This window comes from Amblyomma mixtum, chromosome 3 (assembly GCF_055824585.1).
Source record: "Amblyomma mixtum isolate Tamu chromosome 3, ASM5582458v1, whole genome shotgun sequence".
Classification (NCBI taxonomy): domain Eukaryota; kingdom Metazoa; phylum Arthropoda; class Arachnida; order Ixodida; family Ixodidae; genus Amblyomma; species Amblyomma mixtum.
The window spans coordinates 266,489,306-266,507,394 of record NC_143014.1 but is presented as its reverse complement, the minus strand read 5'-3'; the positions used below and the strand labels follow the sequence as shown (position 1 = coordinate 266,507,394).

At 45.7% G+C, this 18,089-nt stretch overlaps 2 protein-coding genes across 2 annotated transcripts in view; one reads left to right on the top strand and one right to left on the bottom strand.

Moving 5' to 3' along the window:
* The window catches only part of LOC149354649 (uncharacterized), a 24,782-nt gene extending 11,956 nt beyond the window's left edge, over window positions 1-12,826 (bottom strand). Inside the window, exons 1-5 of the mRNA XM_089583447.1 lie at window positions 12,773-12,826; window positions 11,847-12,024; window positions 10,382-10,605; window positions 9,382-9,513; window positions 647-787 (exon numbers count right to left, since the gene is read on the bottom strand). Of these exons, the coding sequence (XP_089439573.1) occupies window positions 647-787; window positions 9,382-9,513; window positions 10,382-10,605; window positions 11,847-12,024; window positions 12,773-12,790 (693 nt within the window). The 5' untranslated portion in view covers window positions 12,791-12,826. The remainder of the gene's footprint in view (window positions 1-646; window positions 788-9,381; window positions 9,514-10,381; window positions 10,606-11,846; window positions 12,025-12,772) is intronic.
* On the top strand, window positions 12,221-18,089 carry LOC149354648 (DNA-directed RNA polymerase III subunit RPC7-like). Its single transcript, XM_089583448.1, has 6 exons — window positions 12,221-12,263; window positions 13,026-13,344; window positions 13,463-13,649; window positions 14,069-14,193; window positions 16,348-16,485; window positions 17,935-18,089. The coding sequence occupies exons 2-6, from the start codon at window positions 13,222-13,224 to the stop codon at window positions 18,022-18,024; spliced, it is 663 nt and encodes a 220-aa protein (XP_089439574.1). The 5' UTR covers window positions 12,221-12,263; window positions 13,026-13,221; the 3' UTR covers window positions 18,025-18,089.

The window sequence follows — 18,089 nt, the reverse complement described above, 5'->3', positions numbered from 1 at the left end:
ACAGAACGCCATCGCCCATTCGGCTGTATGCCTTGCTAGTCGGTAAGCTAGTTTTTGAGGAAAGGAAACGTATCTGTCTGGTATATCTCGGTGGACGACATAACTGGAAGGGAGGAAGATGGGAGTCAACGAAGACACCATATTCACTAGATGTGCCTTTGTTCAATCCGAACCATCAAGCTGGCATGGCGGAGTGGTTAGCGTGCTCGTCTCGCATTCCGGAGAACCTGGTTCGATTCCCCAACTCGACCAATTTCCTACTCGGTTTTATTTATTTCTCTGGTCTGACTAGAAAGGTTAATTAGGCTAATTAGTTAATTAACTAATCAACTAAACTCAGTCCCACTTACTTGGAGCATCACTATACGATCCCTTTAATTGGTTGCATGGTTACTAGCCAAAGTACAATTAGCCCCGTTTGAAATTTGCGCACTGTGACGTCACGACCATTTCGACCAACTGAAAAGCGTGACATTTCTGTCTACAACTCCTGCTTACAACGATGAGGCATTAAACGCTTTCCGCCTTAATATCGCCAACACCTGCCGTCCCCACAGACAACATCCAGTCCCCACTGGCAATAGCCAGTCCCCAGACTGAAATAAGACACAAAAAGAAAGAAGGGCACTAGTAGCAACCCACACACCTTTCCTTTGGATGGCTTCTCAACTGGTGCCTCCTTTTTAGCAGCCGGAGCACTGAATAAGTCGGGAATGGGGCTGTGAGGTGATGGATGAGTGGAGGACGGTCCTGGTGGGTGTTCCATGGGTGGGCTTTTGACCATATCCTGGATATAAACCAAACAGAAGCACACAACCACTAAGCACAGAGTTAATCTGATCACACACAAGGCTTAGCCACTAAATGCACAAATACGTTTCAGACCTTCCAGCTCAGAACAAAAACCCAAGTGGCTGTAGGATACATGAAGACACAGCACTACAGTTTTGCAGCAATGCAGAACAGAACCCGCTTTCTTCGTGGAACAGGATTTGACGCAAGTTCTGCGTCTTGCAGTGCTTCTATGATCCCGATAGTAAGTCACAGATTAAAACAACAAAGGACTCCTGCATCATTACTGCAAACCATATTTCACTTCAGTGAAGCCCAGATGTATGGTTACATACTTGGATAATGCAAGAGGGTATCGCCGAGCACCAAGTCCAATGACCATGTGTGTTCCGCAAGAGAGAGTACACTTCGACTACCTCTTCATCTATGTGCCACCTGGCAACTCATTCCAGAAGAAAAAGAAGAACATCAGCATAATATTCATGGAACGGGCTCCCACTTACCCGCCATAGGTATGTGTTATTCCTTCAGAGGCAACAACAACGGGCTCTCAGAATACGGCGACCAACCACCAGTTTGAAGTTCAATAAAGGATGTTATCATCATCATCATGGAACTAGGCAGCTCAAGTAGAAGAGGAAAACGAGGATGGTATAAAGGAAGAAGCAAGCTTAACTGCCCCACAAAGAAAAAAGAAAAAGCCCAGTGTACTGCTTAAGACATACTGTTTCGAAAGTACAATATGCACAATCTCGGCGTGGCTGTATCAAAGCTATAGGCTACAAGGTACCCTCCATAGGGGCTTCACGATTCCATCTGCTGATGTGGTGCAAGATTTGTGCGGTCCAAAATAGCTGCCAAGCAGGTATTCAGACAAGCCTGCGAATAAATGACGATCTACACCCTGAACTTGCACACTTGGCTGATAGTCAGTTCATTCGCAGGGACGATTATAGTGATGCTGATCTGCATCTCAATGCTGCATGATCATAGTTTATAGCGCATTCTATATTCATTAAGTCCACACTGCACTATGCCTGTGCGATGGCACAAGCTTATCAGTAGCATCTTGTCAAACGTTAAGGGGGCCAAATCTATCCGCTGGATTTGTCAATAGTTACTACGGTTGACTTGCAAATATCTCGGAAATAAAAACCACATCAAGACTGAACTCAGACCAAAGCTTCTCCATCAAGTTTATTATAACAAGTCTGCTGTCAGCTGTGGCCGCTATCTGTTGAAGCCAGCGTACCTGTCATCTTGTTGAGACAGTACACAAAAAAACCTTTGGACAGCAGTACAACCCCAATACTGTTGCTTGTTTATTTACAATGAAATACTAGAGGAAAAACCAAAGATCTGATTATTATAAACTACATTAATTTCTCTATTTTTTCTACAAAGTGGCACTTCACAATTGGTGCTGATAATGAGTTATTCTTCCCGAATCCTATTTTTGTTTGTACACACTGTACTACTTATTAAGCGATACTTTTGCACTGTTTCCTTTAAATTGTAGTCTACTTTCTCGTGCGTAACCTAATGTAGCCTGTTTGTTTAACACCCCTTGTGCAATGTTTCTGAGGCAATATAGGCAGTAAAAAATTAAAATGAATATGGGCAATCTGACAAGCTTCCTCAGCAAGCTGAGCATTTTGCTCAGTGTGTACGGTGATGACAGAGTAGGTTTCACACGGAAAGACGAGATAAAATGGTGCGAAGTGCTGCACCACGGCCATGTTACAAGGAAATCTGGTGTACAAAAGGACTACATCTGAAGCTTCTGCGGGGCACCAACATACACCGAGAGCACACCAATGGCGGTTCTGTTTATAGTCTTTCTGTCAGTGTGTTTATGTGCAAGCGACAGGCAGTTTCTCGAAATCTACGCAGACCGGCGTGAAGGTGTCCACCAGCTGTCTGTAAAAGCCATCCGTCTGTCAGCTGTCATGTATTATGAGCATCATGGTGCAAGACAATGTTGGCACTTAAAAATTGCACACACTGGGATGTTGAGCCAAATGGTAACACTTTAGCCTTTGCTGAATGAGGAAAGTATAGTCAGTCATGGATATTATCCACTTATTCACAGCTGGCTACGAAGGAAATGGTCCCAGAAAGTCCAAGAACACGAATGCTGGAAGCAGCAGCCCTTGGCATATTGTTTTGATGGTTGCAGCAAGTTGAGATCAGCAGCACGTCCAGTGTCCATGAAAAACCCCGCTGCCAAAGATGGGCTTGTCTTGACAAAGCAAAGCAGAAAAAAAAAAGTAATCACAGACGTTCGTTGGTACAACTTGAAGGTAGGCTTTGTTGTCTGAGCTTGCTTTTCCTTGTAATATTAGATGCCCCTCTCAAGAGAGGAACAGGTCATGTTTAGAGAAATGTGCCAAAATTTAGAGGCATTCTGGCCCTCTAAATGATCGATCACGAAGTGCATTTCCATGTCAGTTAGCAACTTTGTGATCAAGCTTGGTTCTCCCATTGCTCCAAGAAAGCCACTGTTGTCTTCCGCGTTTTGAACACCAAGTTCAAGAAGTGTGAGAGGGAGCATGCCCGTGTGTTCGTGCTTACGCCCTTGGCAATGGCTGCCATTAGCTGGTACTCTTTTTTTGCTGCTAGCTGCACAACGCATGAGGTGATGTATCCTCTCTGCTTGCTTGAAAAGGTGCATCATGTCTTGGACAACATCTTGAGGTTTTCATTCTGCACCTGAACACTCGACTTGATCACATGCTCAGCTTGTTCACAGCAACCTGTGCAGGCGTAGGCTGCCAGACGAATGAGCACCGTCCTCAAGGCTGAAGTAGATATTCATCCATTCTTGCTGCACCCTCCCGATGGACGAATGCAGCAGCACGACCAAAGTGATCCAGGCAGTTTTCAAGGTCCTTAAGAAGATAGCCGTGGAATGCCCTCGGGATCTGTCAACCCTGGGGAACGTAGCAGGCTAGCATTGCACTGTCCACAGCTGTTCAACCAGTAGTCGACATGGTCCCTGGGAAATATACCAAGCTCAGCGAACAGTCCTGAAATTCTCTGACAGGCGAGATGAACCTGGCTGTCAAATGGCGCACGGCTGGCATTCTTGACTCACTGAGACGCAGCCAGCAATCCCACCAGTTCTTTCATGCACCTGGAGCACACAAAGGGATCATTTAATGCAGAGTACCAAGCATGGTGTTTGCACCCATTTGAAGGTAAATAAATGCACACTATTGCTACCTCTTCTTCTAGGCACCACCTGGCAAGACCACACAGCAATATGTCGGCAGACAGAAGGCGTAAAGAAAAACATGACACAAAGAAAGACTAGGTAAGGCAGAGAACAGCACTCCATTGCCTTTTCCAGTATTTATAAATACTGTGACCTCCTACAAAAACATTAGAGGGTGGGTGCACAACAAAACACACACATACAATACACATGCGAATTCAACAATTGCAGTGCAGCTGCAGGTAATTTCAAGAAGCAAAAAGTTATGTCAACCTACTATTGCCCTCCGAAAGAAAAAAGAATGCATAAGACAGTTATTTCGGGCATTTAACATGCCTGTGTCTCGCTTTATAGCCCGACAAATGAGTAAAAATATGCGAAGTATTTATGCTAGTATAATGACTACTGGCTAAATGGCAAGCATAAATGCACTTAAGACACCACAGATAATTCAGTGCATACAAATAGTTTCCCTAGAAATGTTCAAGATGTGCGAAGTTGACAAGTTTCAGACAAAAAAGTCACACTTTCATAAAACCCTGAGCCTTTCGTCGACCTAGTAGTATCATCGACAAGCTCATACAAGGTGGGACATGCTGTCATTTCTGCCACATGCCATGGACCTTGAGAAAAGTTATTTTTGGGTGGTTATATTCCATGACCTTTAAAAGCAGCTGAAATGAACCGCAGTCAGTAAAAAAATAAAAAACTAGCACGCCATGAGGGATGCTGCATCATACATAACACCTGGATATAGCAGTGCGAGACTGAATAACGCGGCAACGCTCATAATTTGAGTGTTTCTTAAGAAACCAAGAGCAGTGAACGTTGAAAGGGACAAGAAGCATCAGGGGGAAAAAAGGCAAATGGCAGCTTTCACCGAGTAAAGCTGTTATGCAGAGCCCTCCCAAGTGGATTTAGGGTGCAAACCGTCAACATCCAATCACTTGACCATCCATATGAGGTCACCTGTCATCCCGTGACTGCACACCTGTTGCGATTGTTGTGGTAACCCAGGCTGCCACAAAGTCTTTAGACCTTAGCCACCTGGCAAAAGATAACTAGGAGCACAGTGAGAGCTCTCGCTGAGTTTAGTGCGTTACACAACAAAGTGTGTAAACAGTTCGCAAGTTTTTTCTCGACAGCAATTTGTGCAGCAGCGGCTACTTCAGGAAATCAAAAGAACGAGTACAGTTCGATGTACAGCAAAACCTCATAGCCTTAGCTGCTTTGGGACGCTAAACCCCATAAACCAAACCAAACCAAAGTCATTGAGACCACGAAGAATATTTAAATTAACGGAGCGGAGTGCAGCAATAACAAAATGGGACCCAGGAAAAATATTTGGTATAGGGAACGTGCTATCTTCAGTGGATGAACTTTGTGATTATTTTAGGAAACATAGATGCCGGCAACCTACCACTACGCACCCCACAAAGAAACAGCACAAGGCAGCAATGCATGCAGTCAACTTCTCAGAGGCACAGCGCAAGAATGGTTGCGTCGTGAGACATGCACTGTCGTTGCTAGAGGTGGGAGGCACTTTAGCATCGGCATTGCTCTGCACTGCTGCATCGTGGAAAAGCTATTAGAATTATCCAGGATTTCGCATTAACCAAGTCTGAATAATTGAGGCTTTACTATATATTTGTTTACTTGCCAGTTAAGTGACTAAGAACCACAACATGACATTATCCCATATCACACTGCCGACAAGAGGGGAGATGTCATCAGGAGAGGCCTTGCGTGAGGCTATTCACCCACCCGACTGTAGGTAAAGCAAGGCAGGTACAGGACTATGGGTAAAGCAAAAGCGGTGCGAAGAGTGATATCCAGCAGCCAAAAATGCGTTGAGAGCCTACAAAGGGCTTAAGGAGGAGGTCTGTTAAACACACTACTAATGCTGGCTCACTGCATGAAATACCAGGAGAGCACTTGAAAGAAGATGCAATAGTCAAAAATGTTCCTTCACTGATCAGTGTGCTCAAAAGTTATTCGACCGTCGCACAGTAGGGTATACGATTTCGTAACCTTGTGTCTGCGCATGCTTAACAGTCAGCGCCTGAACAAGCAGCTGAGAGAACATAACAGGAAGGCAACAAAAGGAGCTAATCATTACTTGGGACTTGTCACAAGAGTGAATGATGTCCATTCCTCACTCAGAGTTCTCTGAATGGTGCACAGGTGTCCTGCAGCTGACATCAATCCCCATGTCAGGGCTCCATTGGCTTTTATGCTGGCCCCTGTATCTTCCTTTACTTCTTCTTTGCACTGCGTGACCGTTTCGAGCATTTGACCCATAAAATGTTTTCTTCAACTGTTTGTGTGATCAAAAATGTCCACATCATTACGAGTTAAAAATCACTGCTTTTAAAGAAGAGCAGCGTTGAATCATGTTTACTACTCTAAGCCGGTAGCAGGACAGATTACTGCACCCATCGCTGAAATGGTGAAATGGTGTGTGAAAAGCCTGCAGCAGTTCTGGCCCACTACTTCTCTACAAGAAAGCCGGGCCCTCTCCTCCTTTAATCCCAAGCCAAAGTTATTCCTCCGTTATGTAGACGACTGTTTTTGTGTGGTGAAAACCTCAGAGATAGAAAACCTCCAGAGTCATCTAAATTCAGTTGAACCGGCCATACAATTTACTGTTGAACATGAACAGCAGGGCAGCCTGCCTTTTCTGGATGTCCTACTTACAAGGCACGACAAAGGCCTGCAGTCCTCGGTGCACAGGAAGCCAACCCACACAGGACGGTACCTACATTTCGATTCGAACCATCCCATCCCGCACAAAGCATCTGTCGTGACGTCATTACTGAAGAGAGCCGACTCCATATGTTCCTCAAGTGAAGATAAAAGGAAGGAGAAGAACCGAGTCATTTCTGACCTCCAAAAGAACGGCTACCCAAGCTCATTCATCCGGCGCATTATCAGGAAGCAAGAAAGGCAAAACAAAATCCGGTCTATTATTTCCTCAGACGCATGCCAGAAGCGGAAACGTGTTTGCATCCCCTACGTGAGAGGGGTGAGCGAGACGCTCGGTCGCATTCTCGGAAAAGAAGGGGTGCTGACAACGCACAAACCGACCAGCACTATCGGTCGCCTTCTCCCCCGCCCAAAAAACCGGCAGCCCAGAGAAAAGGCCCAGGGCGTCGTGTACAAAATTCCGTGTTCCGTCTGCCCGGCGTCGTACATAGGGGAAACGAAGAACTTCGCGGAAAGGATGAACCAACACAAAGCGGACGTCCGTCACATGAATCGTCAACGCAGCGCCGTGGCCGAACACTGTGAAGGGTGTGACCACCCAATTGACTTCGACAGCACCATTGTATTGGAAACGGAAGCTAACCCACGCAGGAGGCTTCTACTCGAGTCGTGGCACATACAGCAAACACGAGAGAATGTTAATCGTTCCCTGGGGACTCTCCCCTCATCCTACGTCCATGGGCTGCGGCCATTGACCCGCAGGTCCTCCACACAGGGGCTTAAAAAGCCAAGCTGCGCTCGCCCGTAGTCACACCGTGAAGAAGGGGCCGAGCCGGTCCCGAAACGTCGTGTTTTTCCTGTATTTTACTTGGTTGGCGTCACTTACCTTCTCCTAACATTAAATTTCCCAACCAGACAGACTTCTGTCGAATGTTTTCTTTTGAGTTTTTTTTTTGCTTATAGGTTCTGCAAGTAGAGCTTAACACTACCTGAATAAGATGATTAAAATTTTCAGCACGGCACTTACCACAGCCTCAAAATTGTCACTACAGTATTAACTCCTCGGCACACATACTGTAGAACTTTACAATCCACTATAAAGGAAAAAAATGCTTCTAAATCTAGCTTTTCCACGCAAAGCACATGAGCACCCAAAGCAAGACGAGGCACACATATAACTGCCTGGCCCGCTCAAATAACCAAACAGCTATGCCCTCAGAGAGAAAGCACAATAAACTGATTGATAACCCAAGCCAGACAGGTACTCATAAACTACTCATCACAGTTCTAAACAAGGGTGATGTAGTGGGGCACATAGTGTGCACTAAAATGGAAGTGCCCTGCTAAGCTACACATCAGACTGCACAAAGGTACTTCCCCTTGGCCATACGTCAAACTCCGAACAAACCTAAGAGCTGAAGAATTAAACTTACTGGACTGGATATTGACACAAAATTTGTGGAGAATGAACGAGCCTGGGAGAGGCTGTGTATCGTAGGCTGTGCTCAATTCTGCAAAGCCTTTTTGCGCGCAGCTCTGGCTGAACTTGAGACCAAAAAAAAAAAGAGAAGTCAGTCAGTGTTTGCCAATTTGCAATGGCAGAGTCTGTCTTTTTATAGAAATTCTTAGTATACCTTGCATTGAAACTGCAGCATCTGGACAATGCACCCAACAAACATGAAGTAGCCACGGTTGTAATGGCTTAAGAATCACAAAAATTCAACACTTTTATCGCAGAGTACAAAGTGATATAGTCTTCGCGTAACAGAAAATTCATGGGGAGAGGGGGTCATTGCGATTTTCTTTATTTGTCCACACAACTGCAAAGCACGTTTCCAAAGAAGCAGAGAAATACTGGGCAGCTGAACATGAATGGATTTAAAACGGCAAATCTGTACTTGCACTAGCACATGCAATCCTCATACCTGCTCAGCAGAACATATTCCACTAAAGATATTGAGCATCACGCATTGAGCATGCCTTACCAAAGTTGTTTTATTCTGAATTTTCATTTAGAAAGCTTCATACTAGCTGCTCTAGTTTAACCAAACTGAGACTCCTCGTTCCTTGAACAGCTACTGAATAGCCCGTTTCAATTCAGGCTAGGTCAGAGACAACTCTCCAGTATTGGAGAGCTATATGAGACCAACCTCTTACATGTTATCAACAGTCCACTTGCTGTTAGGAACATTCAGCCAATAGTTCGCACAATTGGTCACATAAGTTTAGTTTAGTTTAGTTTATGGGGTTTAACGTCCCAAAGCAACTAAGGCTATGAGAGACGCCGTAGTGGAGGGCTCCGGAAATTTCGACCACCTGGGGTTCTTTAACGTGCACTGACATCGCACAGTACACAGGCCTCTAGAATTTCTCCTCCAAAGAAATTCTAGCCGCCGCGGCCGGGATCGAACCCGCGTCTTTTGGGTCAGCAGCCGAGCACCATAACCGCTGAGCCCCCGCGGTGGCGGTCACATAAGTTTGAAAACTACTTGCTAGGATGCCATTCTACAACCAACTTTCCTGTCATCAGTCAACCATAACAGAACATCAGTATGATTACACGAAAATATATAAGCATAACGACATACAAAGAACTAGGACCATTATGAGAATTAGAATGTTACACACACTACTCACTGCACGATAAGAGGGCAAAGGGTGCTTACGCTTGCCATCCGTGGTTTCTTGTGGCCTTCACTTTTTGACCGGGCAGGTGGACCACTGTTGCGTGTAGGACTGCCGGGAATGCCGCTTGGAGGTGCGGGTGATGTGTTTGCGCCAGCATGGTTGGCCTCTGTCTGGGAAACCAAACCAACTCTAGCATTAGTTTAGTGACAAGTTAAGTCAACCACATTTTGCAACACGATAATCTTAATGAGGGTCGTTGATTGCATTAGTTGATGCTCAGTCGACACCAAGAGAAATGAAAAAAAAAAATTGCTGAGGCTCAGCTTGGCTAAGCCTGGGGAATGCGAAGCATATTAGTGGCTAGGCTTGGTAATACATGGCTTTCCTTGGTAGAATACTTGGTCATTTTAATACAACCACTAGAAGCCTTCGTCGTGGGGGAAGACAACGGCATGGCTACAGCGGAACGCCGACTAACCCCGAGACGCGCGTTGGGTGAGCGTTTCACCTACACCGAGTGTGAACGCGCGTTCGAAATGCGCGGGAATGCGCGGGTGTGACGGCTAGGGGTCCCACGGCGACGGCGCGAGGTGGAGGCCGGCTCTCTCATCCGATGTCACGTGGTGTGACGTCACGGTGTCACGTGGGGGTCCCACGGCAACGGCGTGAGTGGTAGCTCTAGCAATATGCTTCGCATAAAAAAAGACAAACAGCGGGATGACAGATTCGTTCAAGTCTGTTGTCCTTTAGTGTATAGCAAAAACGAAAGGCGCACGCAGCAATGTACAGACAGTGAAACTGTCTACCCATCACTGCTACACAAATGCTTCATTAATAAATCCAATTTTCTCACCAATAAATGTCTTTTGTTGCAAAACAAACATCAACATAGCTACAAATAGCCAAACAAGCAATTTTTACTGAGATCGAAAATTGAATGCAGTTGTCGTCAGTGTCCCTTTACGCCAGGCCAGTAACTGAAGGGTACAATCATAAGCAGCACAGCGGCAGCAACACAGCTTATCAGTTGGTGCTCACCCCTCCTGCTTTGAGCAGCTTGTGACAGAAGTCATCCGGTGGGTTGTGGAAGGTGAGCTTCTCGCACCGAATGTTGGAGATGGGTGTGCCATCCATGGAGAGGTACAGGTCGTACACAAACTTGACCTTCTTGGGGTCTTCCCGAGTGCGGAAGTACACCTCCACGGGCATGTTGAAGCCTGCATAGCCGCTCCCGGAGACTTGGTAAGGTGGCTCCTTGAGCACTGCGTAAGGGAGAAAACAACACAAGTGTTTCATCTTTCTAGACCATTTTGCATACTTTGCAAAGACTGCGTGCAAAACTGTTGCACTTGCAATGTTCAGAGCCCTACTGAAAGCAAAAGGGAGAAACTGATGCCCACTGACATGAAAGGTGTGTGTTAACACTACCTCACTCTTTTCACAACAGCAACTAAGGCCAGTTAACCAAGTCAGTGTTATCATGACACTCTGCTAGCACTGAGACAATGGCCAGGTACTTTCAGAAACAGTCATTAAAGCTATGTGCAACCTTTTTCCTTCGATAACAGAATGAATGACAAATGCAGATGCTTTATTTATAATTCTTTAACACATGCATTCTTTTTTTTTACTGTCACTAAGTGCTTCACTAGGAGAGTATCAATCTTCACTGAATTTGAGACAACTACACACACTAGTTTATGGATACACAGCTGCAGCAGAAGCAAAGGAATTTATAAAGGTGTATTTTTCTAGATTAAAAAGAAATGTGGGCAGCTGCTGCTTATTCCACTAGTCCTCGTCTCTTCAGTGCCACCTGATTGATAAATTAATTGACCGAACACTCTAGAGTAATGGTCTCAGGCGGTAAAGTAGCTGCAGTGGCTCAGTGGTTATGGTGCTCGGCTGCTGACCTGAAAGACACGAGTTCAATCCCGGCCGCAGCGGTCGAATTTCGATCGAGGCGAAATTCTAGAGGCCCGTGTACTGTGCGATGTCAGTGCACGCTAAAGAACCCCAGGTGGTCGAAATTTCCGGCGCCCTTCACTACGGCATCTCTCATAGCCTAAGTCGCTTCGGGACGTTAAACCCATAAACCTAACCAAACTAATTTCAGTCTCAGTTCATGTGAGCATGAATCAAACACAGTGAGGCTCCTCTAAAGGAATATTTACACCCAACTGTTCCAAAGCTGTGGCTATAGTTCATAAAACTTGAAACATGTTTTGGTGAGGACACCATGTTACGCAGTGTTCCAGGAGGCAAGAAAATATCAGGTACTCTGATTCAAAGTGTTTTTTTTTGTTTTTTTTTCGAAGTTCCGGACTTATCAGTGGCAGTTGTAATCCACTTTTCCAGTGATCACAAAACATGGGCTCTGGTCACGTCGGCTGGGAAGGAGCAACCAGAGCGAAGGAGATAAACGAAAGAGCCAACATAAACAAGAGCGACGCAGGCCATGAGGAGATAAGGCTAGGTGAGAGGAGAGCAGAAGCAGGCGTACCTCGCTTGGGCTTTGGGAAACTTTCGTGCAGAAGGAAGACAACTTTGTCAACGAAGTGCTGGATGTTGCAGCCCTCGGGTCCACGCACGAATACAGTCCAGTCGTGGGTGAAACCCTCGGCCGTCGGGCGAGCACGGAGCACAGCCCTGTGACCCAGTTCCAGCTTCACCTCGATAGACTGCAAGTTGGAGAGCGCGCGCTTAGTTCGGCCCGCTCTGACGCCATAGCGGGGCGTCTGCATGAGCTCCACTGGATGCCGCCGCGCCGCCTCGGCGTCTCGGAAGCGATGCAACGAGAAACCGCGCTACGTGAGATGCGCGCCGGTGCTACGAACGGAGAGAGTGAAAAGGTGGCGTAGCCAGCAAGCACTGAGCTGACGTTTCAAGGGAGCAGGTCTGAACCGATGTTCGCATGCAGGTAGCGCGCATAATACCAGGCATTAATTACTTCACACCAACGTATCTTAATTTTCTTTTTCGACAACAAGTCATGTTTTGCGGGAAACATGCGAAGCAAGATAACGTGAAATCTTAGCCGAGATGGGCGTTTCATGTAACGTTTTGGCAGGTATGCATCCGGGGATCTCAGATGCGTTAATTTAGACAGCGGAAATTTCCCGCGAAAAACCACTATCCGACTGCTGCACATAACTCATTCATCGGAACTCTGAACAAAGCGTGCAATGTTTAACTCAGTTAAAAACCGGCCGGTCTCTACTCATTCTTCGAGAAAAGTAGACGTCGGCTCTGTATTAAGCTAGGAACTCATTTTAGGAAAGCGGTGCCGCCAAAATACTGCACGCGCCTGATGAAAAAAAGCTTGCAGTCAAATTGTGCAAACAGCGATTACTACAACCAATGATATATATTCCGCGCCATTTAAACGAACGACTAAAATGAAAAACGGCTAACTGTCGAAACGGTTACCTTCGTCGGAGATGTCATGTTGGCTGCAAACTTACGCTCACGACGCGGCCATGTTGTTTTATGCGATGATTGTTTGGATTTTATAAGCCGCCTGAGCGTATTTTAGCACTGCGGCTTGAAGCGCGTTGTTCAAAGGCGGTTTTGCATTGAGTGAGGCGTTTAAAAAAGTATCGTAACTTTAATTTATCTCACAGCGCGTGCCTTTGCTCTGCAACATTTTTCATGCTCATGCTCTCGAATACACTCATCGCAGCCGCGCAGTCGCATCAACCTTGGCATCACGGCCATAGTCACCGGTGGTCGTGATTTGTCAGGCCGGATTGGCCGCCGTCTCCTGCAAAATCTCGCCGCGTCTTTCCTGCACAACACAGGTAGTACGATGCTCTTGAGCTCCGAACGTGTTCCCATCTTTCGGCTATTGGAAACCACGCGAGAAGTCTCATTTCACCATGGCCGGACGTGGAAGGGGACGCGGTCGTGGCAGTGGAATGTCCTTCAATGTTGAACAGCTGGGTTTGACACGGCAAGAAGCAGCGCTTACACTGTGCCAACAGCCGCCGCCAGCATTCCCGGTTTGTCTGAAGAGCGTATCTTGTCTGTGCCATGTGATTGTTGTTTGATAAGGCGCCTGTGGTGTACCAGTGCTGCTGTGCGAGGCGCTCACATTTAACTTTGGTTCACGCTTTGCAGCCTTTGGACTTCTCCCCGGCACCGCTAGTTAATTCGGGGGAGAACACTTACCTGGCCGTCCTCCTCCGTGAGCAGCGCAAGAACTTGCGCGAGTCCAGCTTCAACGTCGCACCTTGCAAGCAGCCTCAAATTGTGGAGAGGTACTCTGACCGTTACCAGGTGCCGAAGGCGCCTGATGTTGTATTTGGTAAGAATACTCGCTCGCCAAATGTGATGTTCAGGCGTCCTATGCGGCCATCTATGCAATCTGTACTTAAGCTTGTATGCATGTAGTTTACTACGCTTTTAAAGACATGGGCGCAGTGCTATTTATTGTTGTCTACCAGAGGTTGGGCTTCCATCGTTTACCAGCTCAGCGCTGCGGGGTGGACGCAAAAGTGGGTGAAAGTCTGGCTTACAAGCCGTAAGGTTCATTTCTACATTGTAAAGATAATCTGGATTAGTAAAATGCTTTCCACGGTAGCCTGTTCTTCTGAGTTAATGGTTTATATACCAAATCATACTATCTGTATTGTATGTGTGACGCTGGTCACTGCATGACCATTCTGATCAGCGGAATTGCTGGTTGTATATATATATATATATATATATATATATGTTTTGCAGACTTCTCTTACTTCCCGTCTGAACTCAAGGTCGCTAAAAAGGCTAAAAAGACCAAAAAGTCAGCCAAGGCTTCCAAAGGACGCGATGCCATTGCCACCGGACTAGACATACAGAAAAAGCTGCAGGTATGTGCTGAGACGTTAACATATAGGTTCCTGACTCACGACCAATGCAAGTACCTGCTTGGGAAGCACGCTGATAAAACAAGTGTTTCATTCCAAAGGACAGGTTATCCAGCTAAGTGAGCCCATAACTTATGCACGATGTATGTAGTACAAGACAGGAATCCAAGCACTACTGCAATCTTCAGGTTAGCACGCTATGCTTAAGCACAAGGACTATATTTACAAAAAACAGGACAAGACAGATATGTGCGCGAACTTTCAAGTGTTTAGCCTCCGTGGTGGCTCAGTGGTTATGGTGCTCGGCTGCTGTCGGTTCGATCCCGGCCGCGGCTTTTGAATTTCTTTGGAGGAGAAATTCTAGAGGCCCGTGTACTGTGCGATGTCAGTGCACGTTAAAGAACTCCGGGTGGTCAAAATTTCCGGAGCCCTCCACAATGGCGTCTCTCATAGCCTCAGTCGCTTTGGGACGTTAAACCCCATAAACCAACCAAACCAACCAACCTTTCAAGTGTTTATTAAATGTATCCTTATACTCGCATACAAAGTACAAATGTACAAACTCATATGAAAAACAAGATGGAAAACAGACTGGGTGGGCATCGAAGAAACTGTGGCAAAATCAACAATCCAAACAATCTCGCCAAGCTTGTAGCTCGCTGCAAAGAATGCATCCCAAGATTCGAGGAAACCACTATAATCGGGAATTTCACAGACCGGAATGAAAGATTAGTCTTTGAAGCGTACGAAATGGCACGGGCCGGTTCCGCGGAATGCGTAAGCGATCTGTCAATAGTGCTGACACACAGCGAGGTTCAGTGGTTAACAAGCAGCGCGATGGAAAGCGGTGATACACGGGTTACGGTTTCATGAGTAGCACTGAACATCTTGTACCTCATGTGTGTTTGTACATTTGTACTTTGTATGTGAGCATATAAGGAGAGCCGTGAATTTAATAAACAGTTGAAAGTTCGCGCACATACCTGTCTTGTCCTGGTTTTTGTAAACAGTACTTGTTCAAATATAGCGTGCCAGCCTGAAGATGACAAACCAACTAGCTGCCATTACAGCATTGCTTACTACTGCAATGTTTCATTTTTTTAGTGTATCGATGCATTATGTCACATTAACTCTAGGCTTTTAAACAGGTTCACCTTAATTATATGAGTCTCTGGATAGGCATAATTTAGTGAATGTCATACTTGAATCAACACACAGCTTGATTGGGTCTTGTGGTCTATACAAGAAAATGTAAAGGGCTTCAGTAAGAAGCAGCACCTTTGGAGACCCTGTAAATGTAAGGATCACACAAAGCTCTTGGAACCTCATTTGAGAACCTGTGTGCTGGCTATGCAGTATTGGTCTGGATCACTGCAGCTGGTAAGACACATGGTTGCAAGTCGCAGGTTGAAGAGTAGGCCAGGGAGAGGTTAGAGCTGTGTAAATATTTGGTTATTTCTAGTGCCAAAAGACATTAGTACTGATTAAAAGCATGGTGTTTGGTATTGATGCAACAGTACCGCATAATAATAGGATGCTCTGAGTGAAAATTTGGTTTGTTCTGCGGTGACCTGAAGCATTTCAAATGAAGGTGCACTTTTATGGCATCCTTAGGTGCAGGTTTGAGGTAATTTATGAGGACAGAGAAAAACCTGTGAGACCAATATCGCATGAGGGTTGAGAAATCTTTCTGATATTTTGCCGCCGCCATGGCATTTGAAAAATTTCTTCACTGCTGTGAACTGGTTGGTATGCCATCTCTGATATGGAACTTTAGTCGGATACAACTCAAGAACAAAGTGACAGACGCCCCTCAGAAGAAGCCCTCCAGCCAGTGGGGTGGATAGATATTTTCATGGCCTCGTGGTTAATCTTTTTAAGCTCTGATTAAGCCCCTTTCATCTGCCACCCCCTGGGATTTCGTGTTAGCAGGCCTAAGGGGATTAACCGTGATGTCATGAGAATCCGTCAATGCTACTGGCAGGACAGCCTCCTAAGTTGGCACTGGGTGAACTACAGAATTTCTTTATTTGTTAAAAACGTCTGCACTTAAACTTCTTGCTTTGTGGATGTTTTATGCCAATAAGCAGTGGAGAGCTCATTGTGTACCCTGTCGTCCCGGGGAGGTTAATGCATGCACGTCATATGCCATTGCAGGCTCTGGAAGAGACGGAGGCAGGTGGTGAAAGTGGTGAGGAAGGTGATGAAGAGCCTGGTGAGAAGAAACCCAAAGAGGGTGAGGAGGAAGAAGAGGAAGAGGGAGCTGAGGAATTGGACGAAGAGGAGCTGGAAGAGGTAAGGCGCTTATAAGTTGGCGTTACGGGTGTCGTGCCTAGCAGCTGTTGCGTGTGCATGCATTCAGCGCGGTGCTGTCCGTAAGATGGGAAAGGCAGGCTGCCGCCGCTTCAGAAATGTTTGCATCAAACCAGTCCCTGTGCCACTTGGTTGGTGGTCATTCAGCATGCACATCCTCGTAGTAATTAAGCCAATGCTTAGCTGCATCTGGAATATTGCTTCTCAAGTTTATTGCCAGACACTGCGAAGAGTTGTGCATGCTCGGCAAGCTTTGCTTCTCGCTGATGGAGTGTCAAACGCATCCGAAATGTTGCGTAGCTACTAAATGGCTGCTGTAGCACTTTAGCATGAATTGCTTGTGCGTCTTTGATTGTTTGTGCTGCATTCAGGTAGTCAGTTTCGTAGAGCATCGCATATGTGCATGCGAAGTCGCACTGTCAAAATGTGCAGTCAACACTGGCCTGATGCCCCTGCAAGCACTAAGCATACACAGACTGCAGTTGTGAGCAAGGGTCAGGAAGGGGTCAAGTGGGGTCAGGTTGAAACTCCATGCTGTCCTGAGATAATATTAACCTATATATAAACAACCCAGCCTTTTCCTCTTCTCTCACCTTTCTACACCCCAAGGGGCCAGCTTTATGTAAGGCATGATACTTTCCCCTGAAAAAAAAGATAAAAACCTAGCTACACCACTGGTTGGGAGCCGTATCGCCATTTCTGTCATGTTTCCATGTAAAGATGCTCTGTTTTGTTAGGTTTCTGGTAGTGTGAAGGGAAAGAAAAGCAAACCTAAATTACAATTTACTCTGGAACCTTGTGTGATACACCAGCCACACTAGCTTGTTATGAAAAGAGCCCACAGAATGTATCCATGTTTTTGAAATTTGGTGTTCTCTTTTGCCCAAGTGCTGTAACTTTTTTTATAAATTCAGCTTATGAAGCCATTGTTTTATACCACATTGCCGTTCACGTGCAAAGCACATCTTGTGTTAGCCCTCTATATTTTCTGCTGTCATGCTTTCAGAGTTGAGTGGTATGGTCTTCTTTTAATGTCCTCCATTGCATTTAGCCATGCCACTTAAGACATCTGTGGAACTAAATAACAGGCATGGTCATGTTCTCGACTTCACAGGCTGTGTTGAATGACATAATATGGAGCTCTGAACCAGTGGCCTAACCTAGCGGTCAACCAGTCGTCACTTTCTTGATATAAGCTTCGTTCATTCACTGTGTACACGGAAAGCCAGTTGATATTCAGCTGAGAAACTCATTTTTACTGAAACTGCCCTGAAACCAAACCCCTAAAAACCCAAGGTTGTAAATTTTGTCTATACAACACTTGCCAACAAGGTGTGTGTTCAGTGATCAGTGTGATTAACTTTTTGTCAAAATGCTAACTTATGAGCGAATGTGCTGTTAAACTGTCACTGTTTTCTATTTTGTTTCTAGGAGACAGATTATGCGTTCAATCATTTCGACAATGGTGAAAGTTATCTGACAGATGAAGATGACAATCTGGATGATGGTGCTGTGTACTGACACACACCCGTCTGCATTATTTATTGACATAGTACTTGTAATATAAAGTCTTGATTTCTGACGCA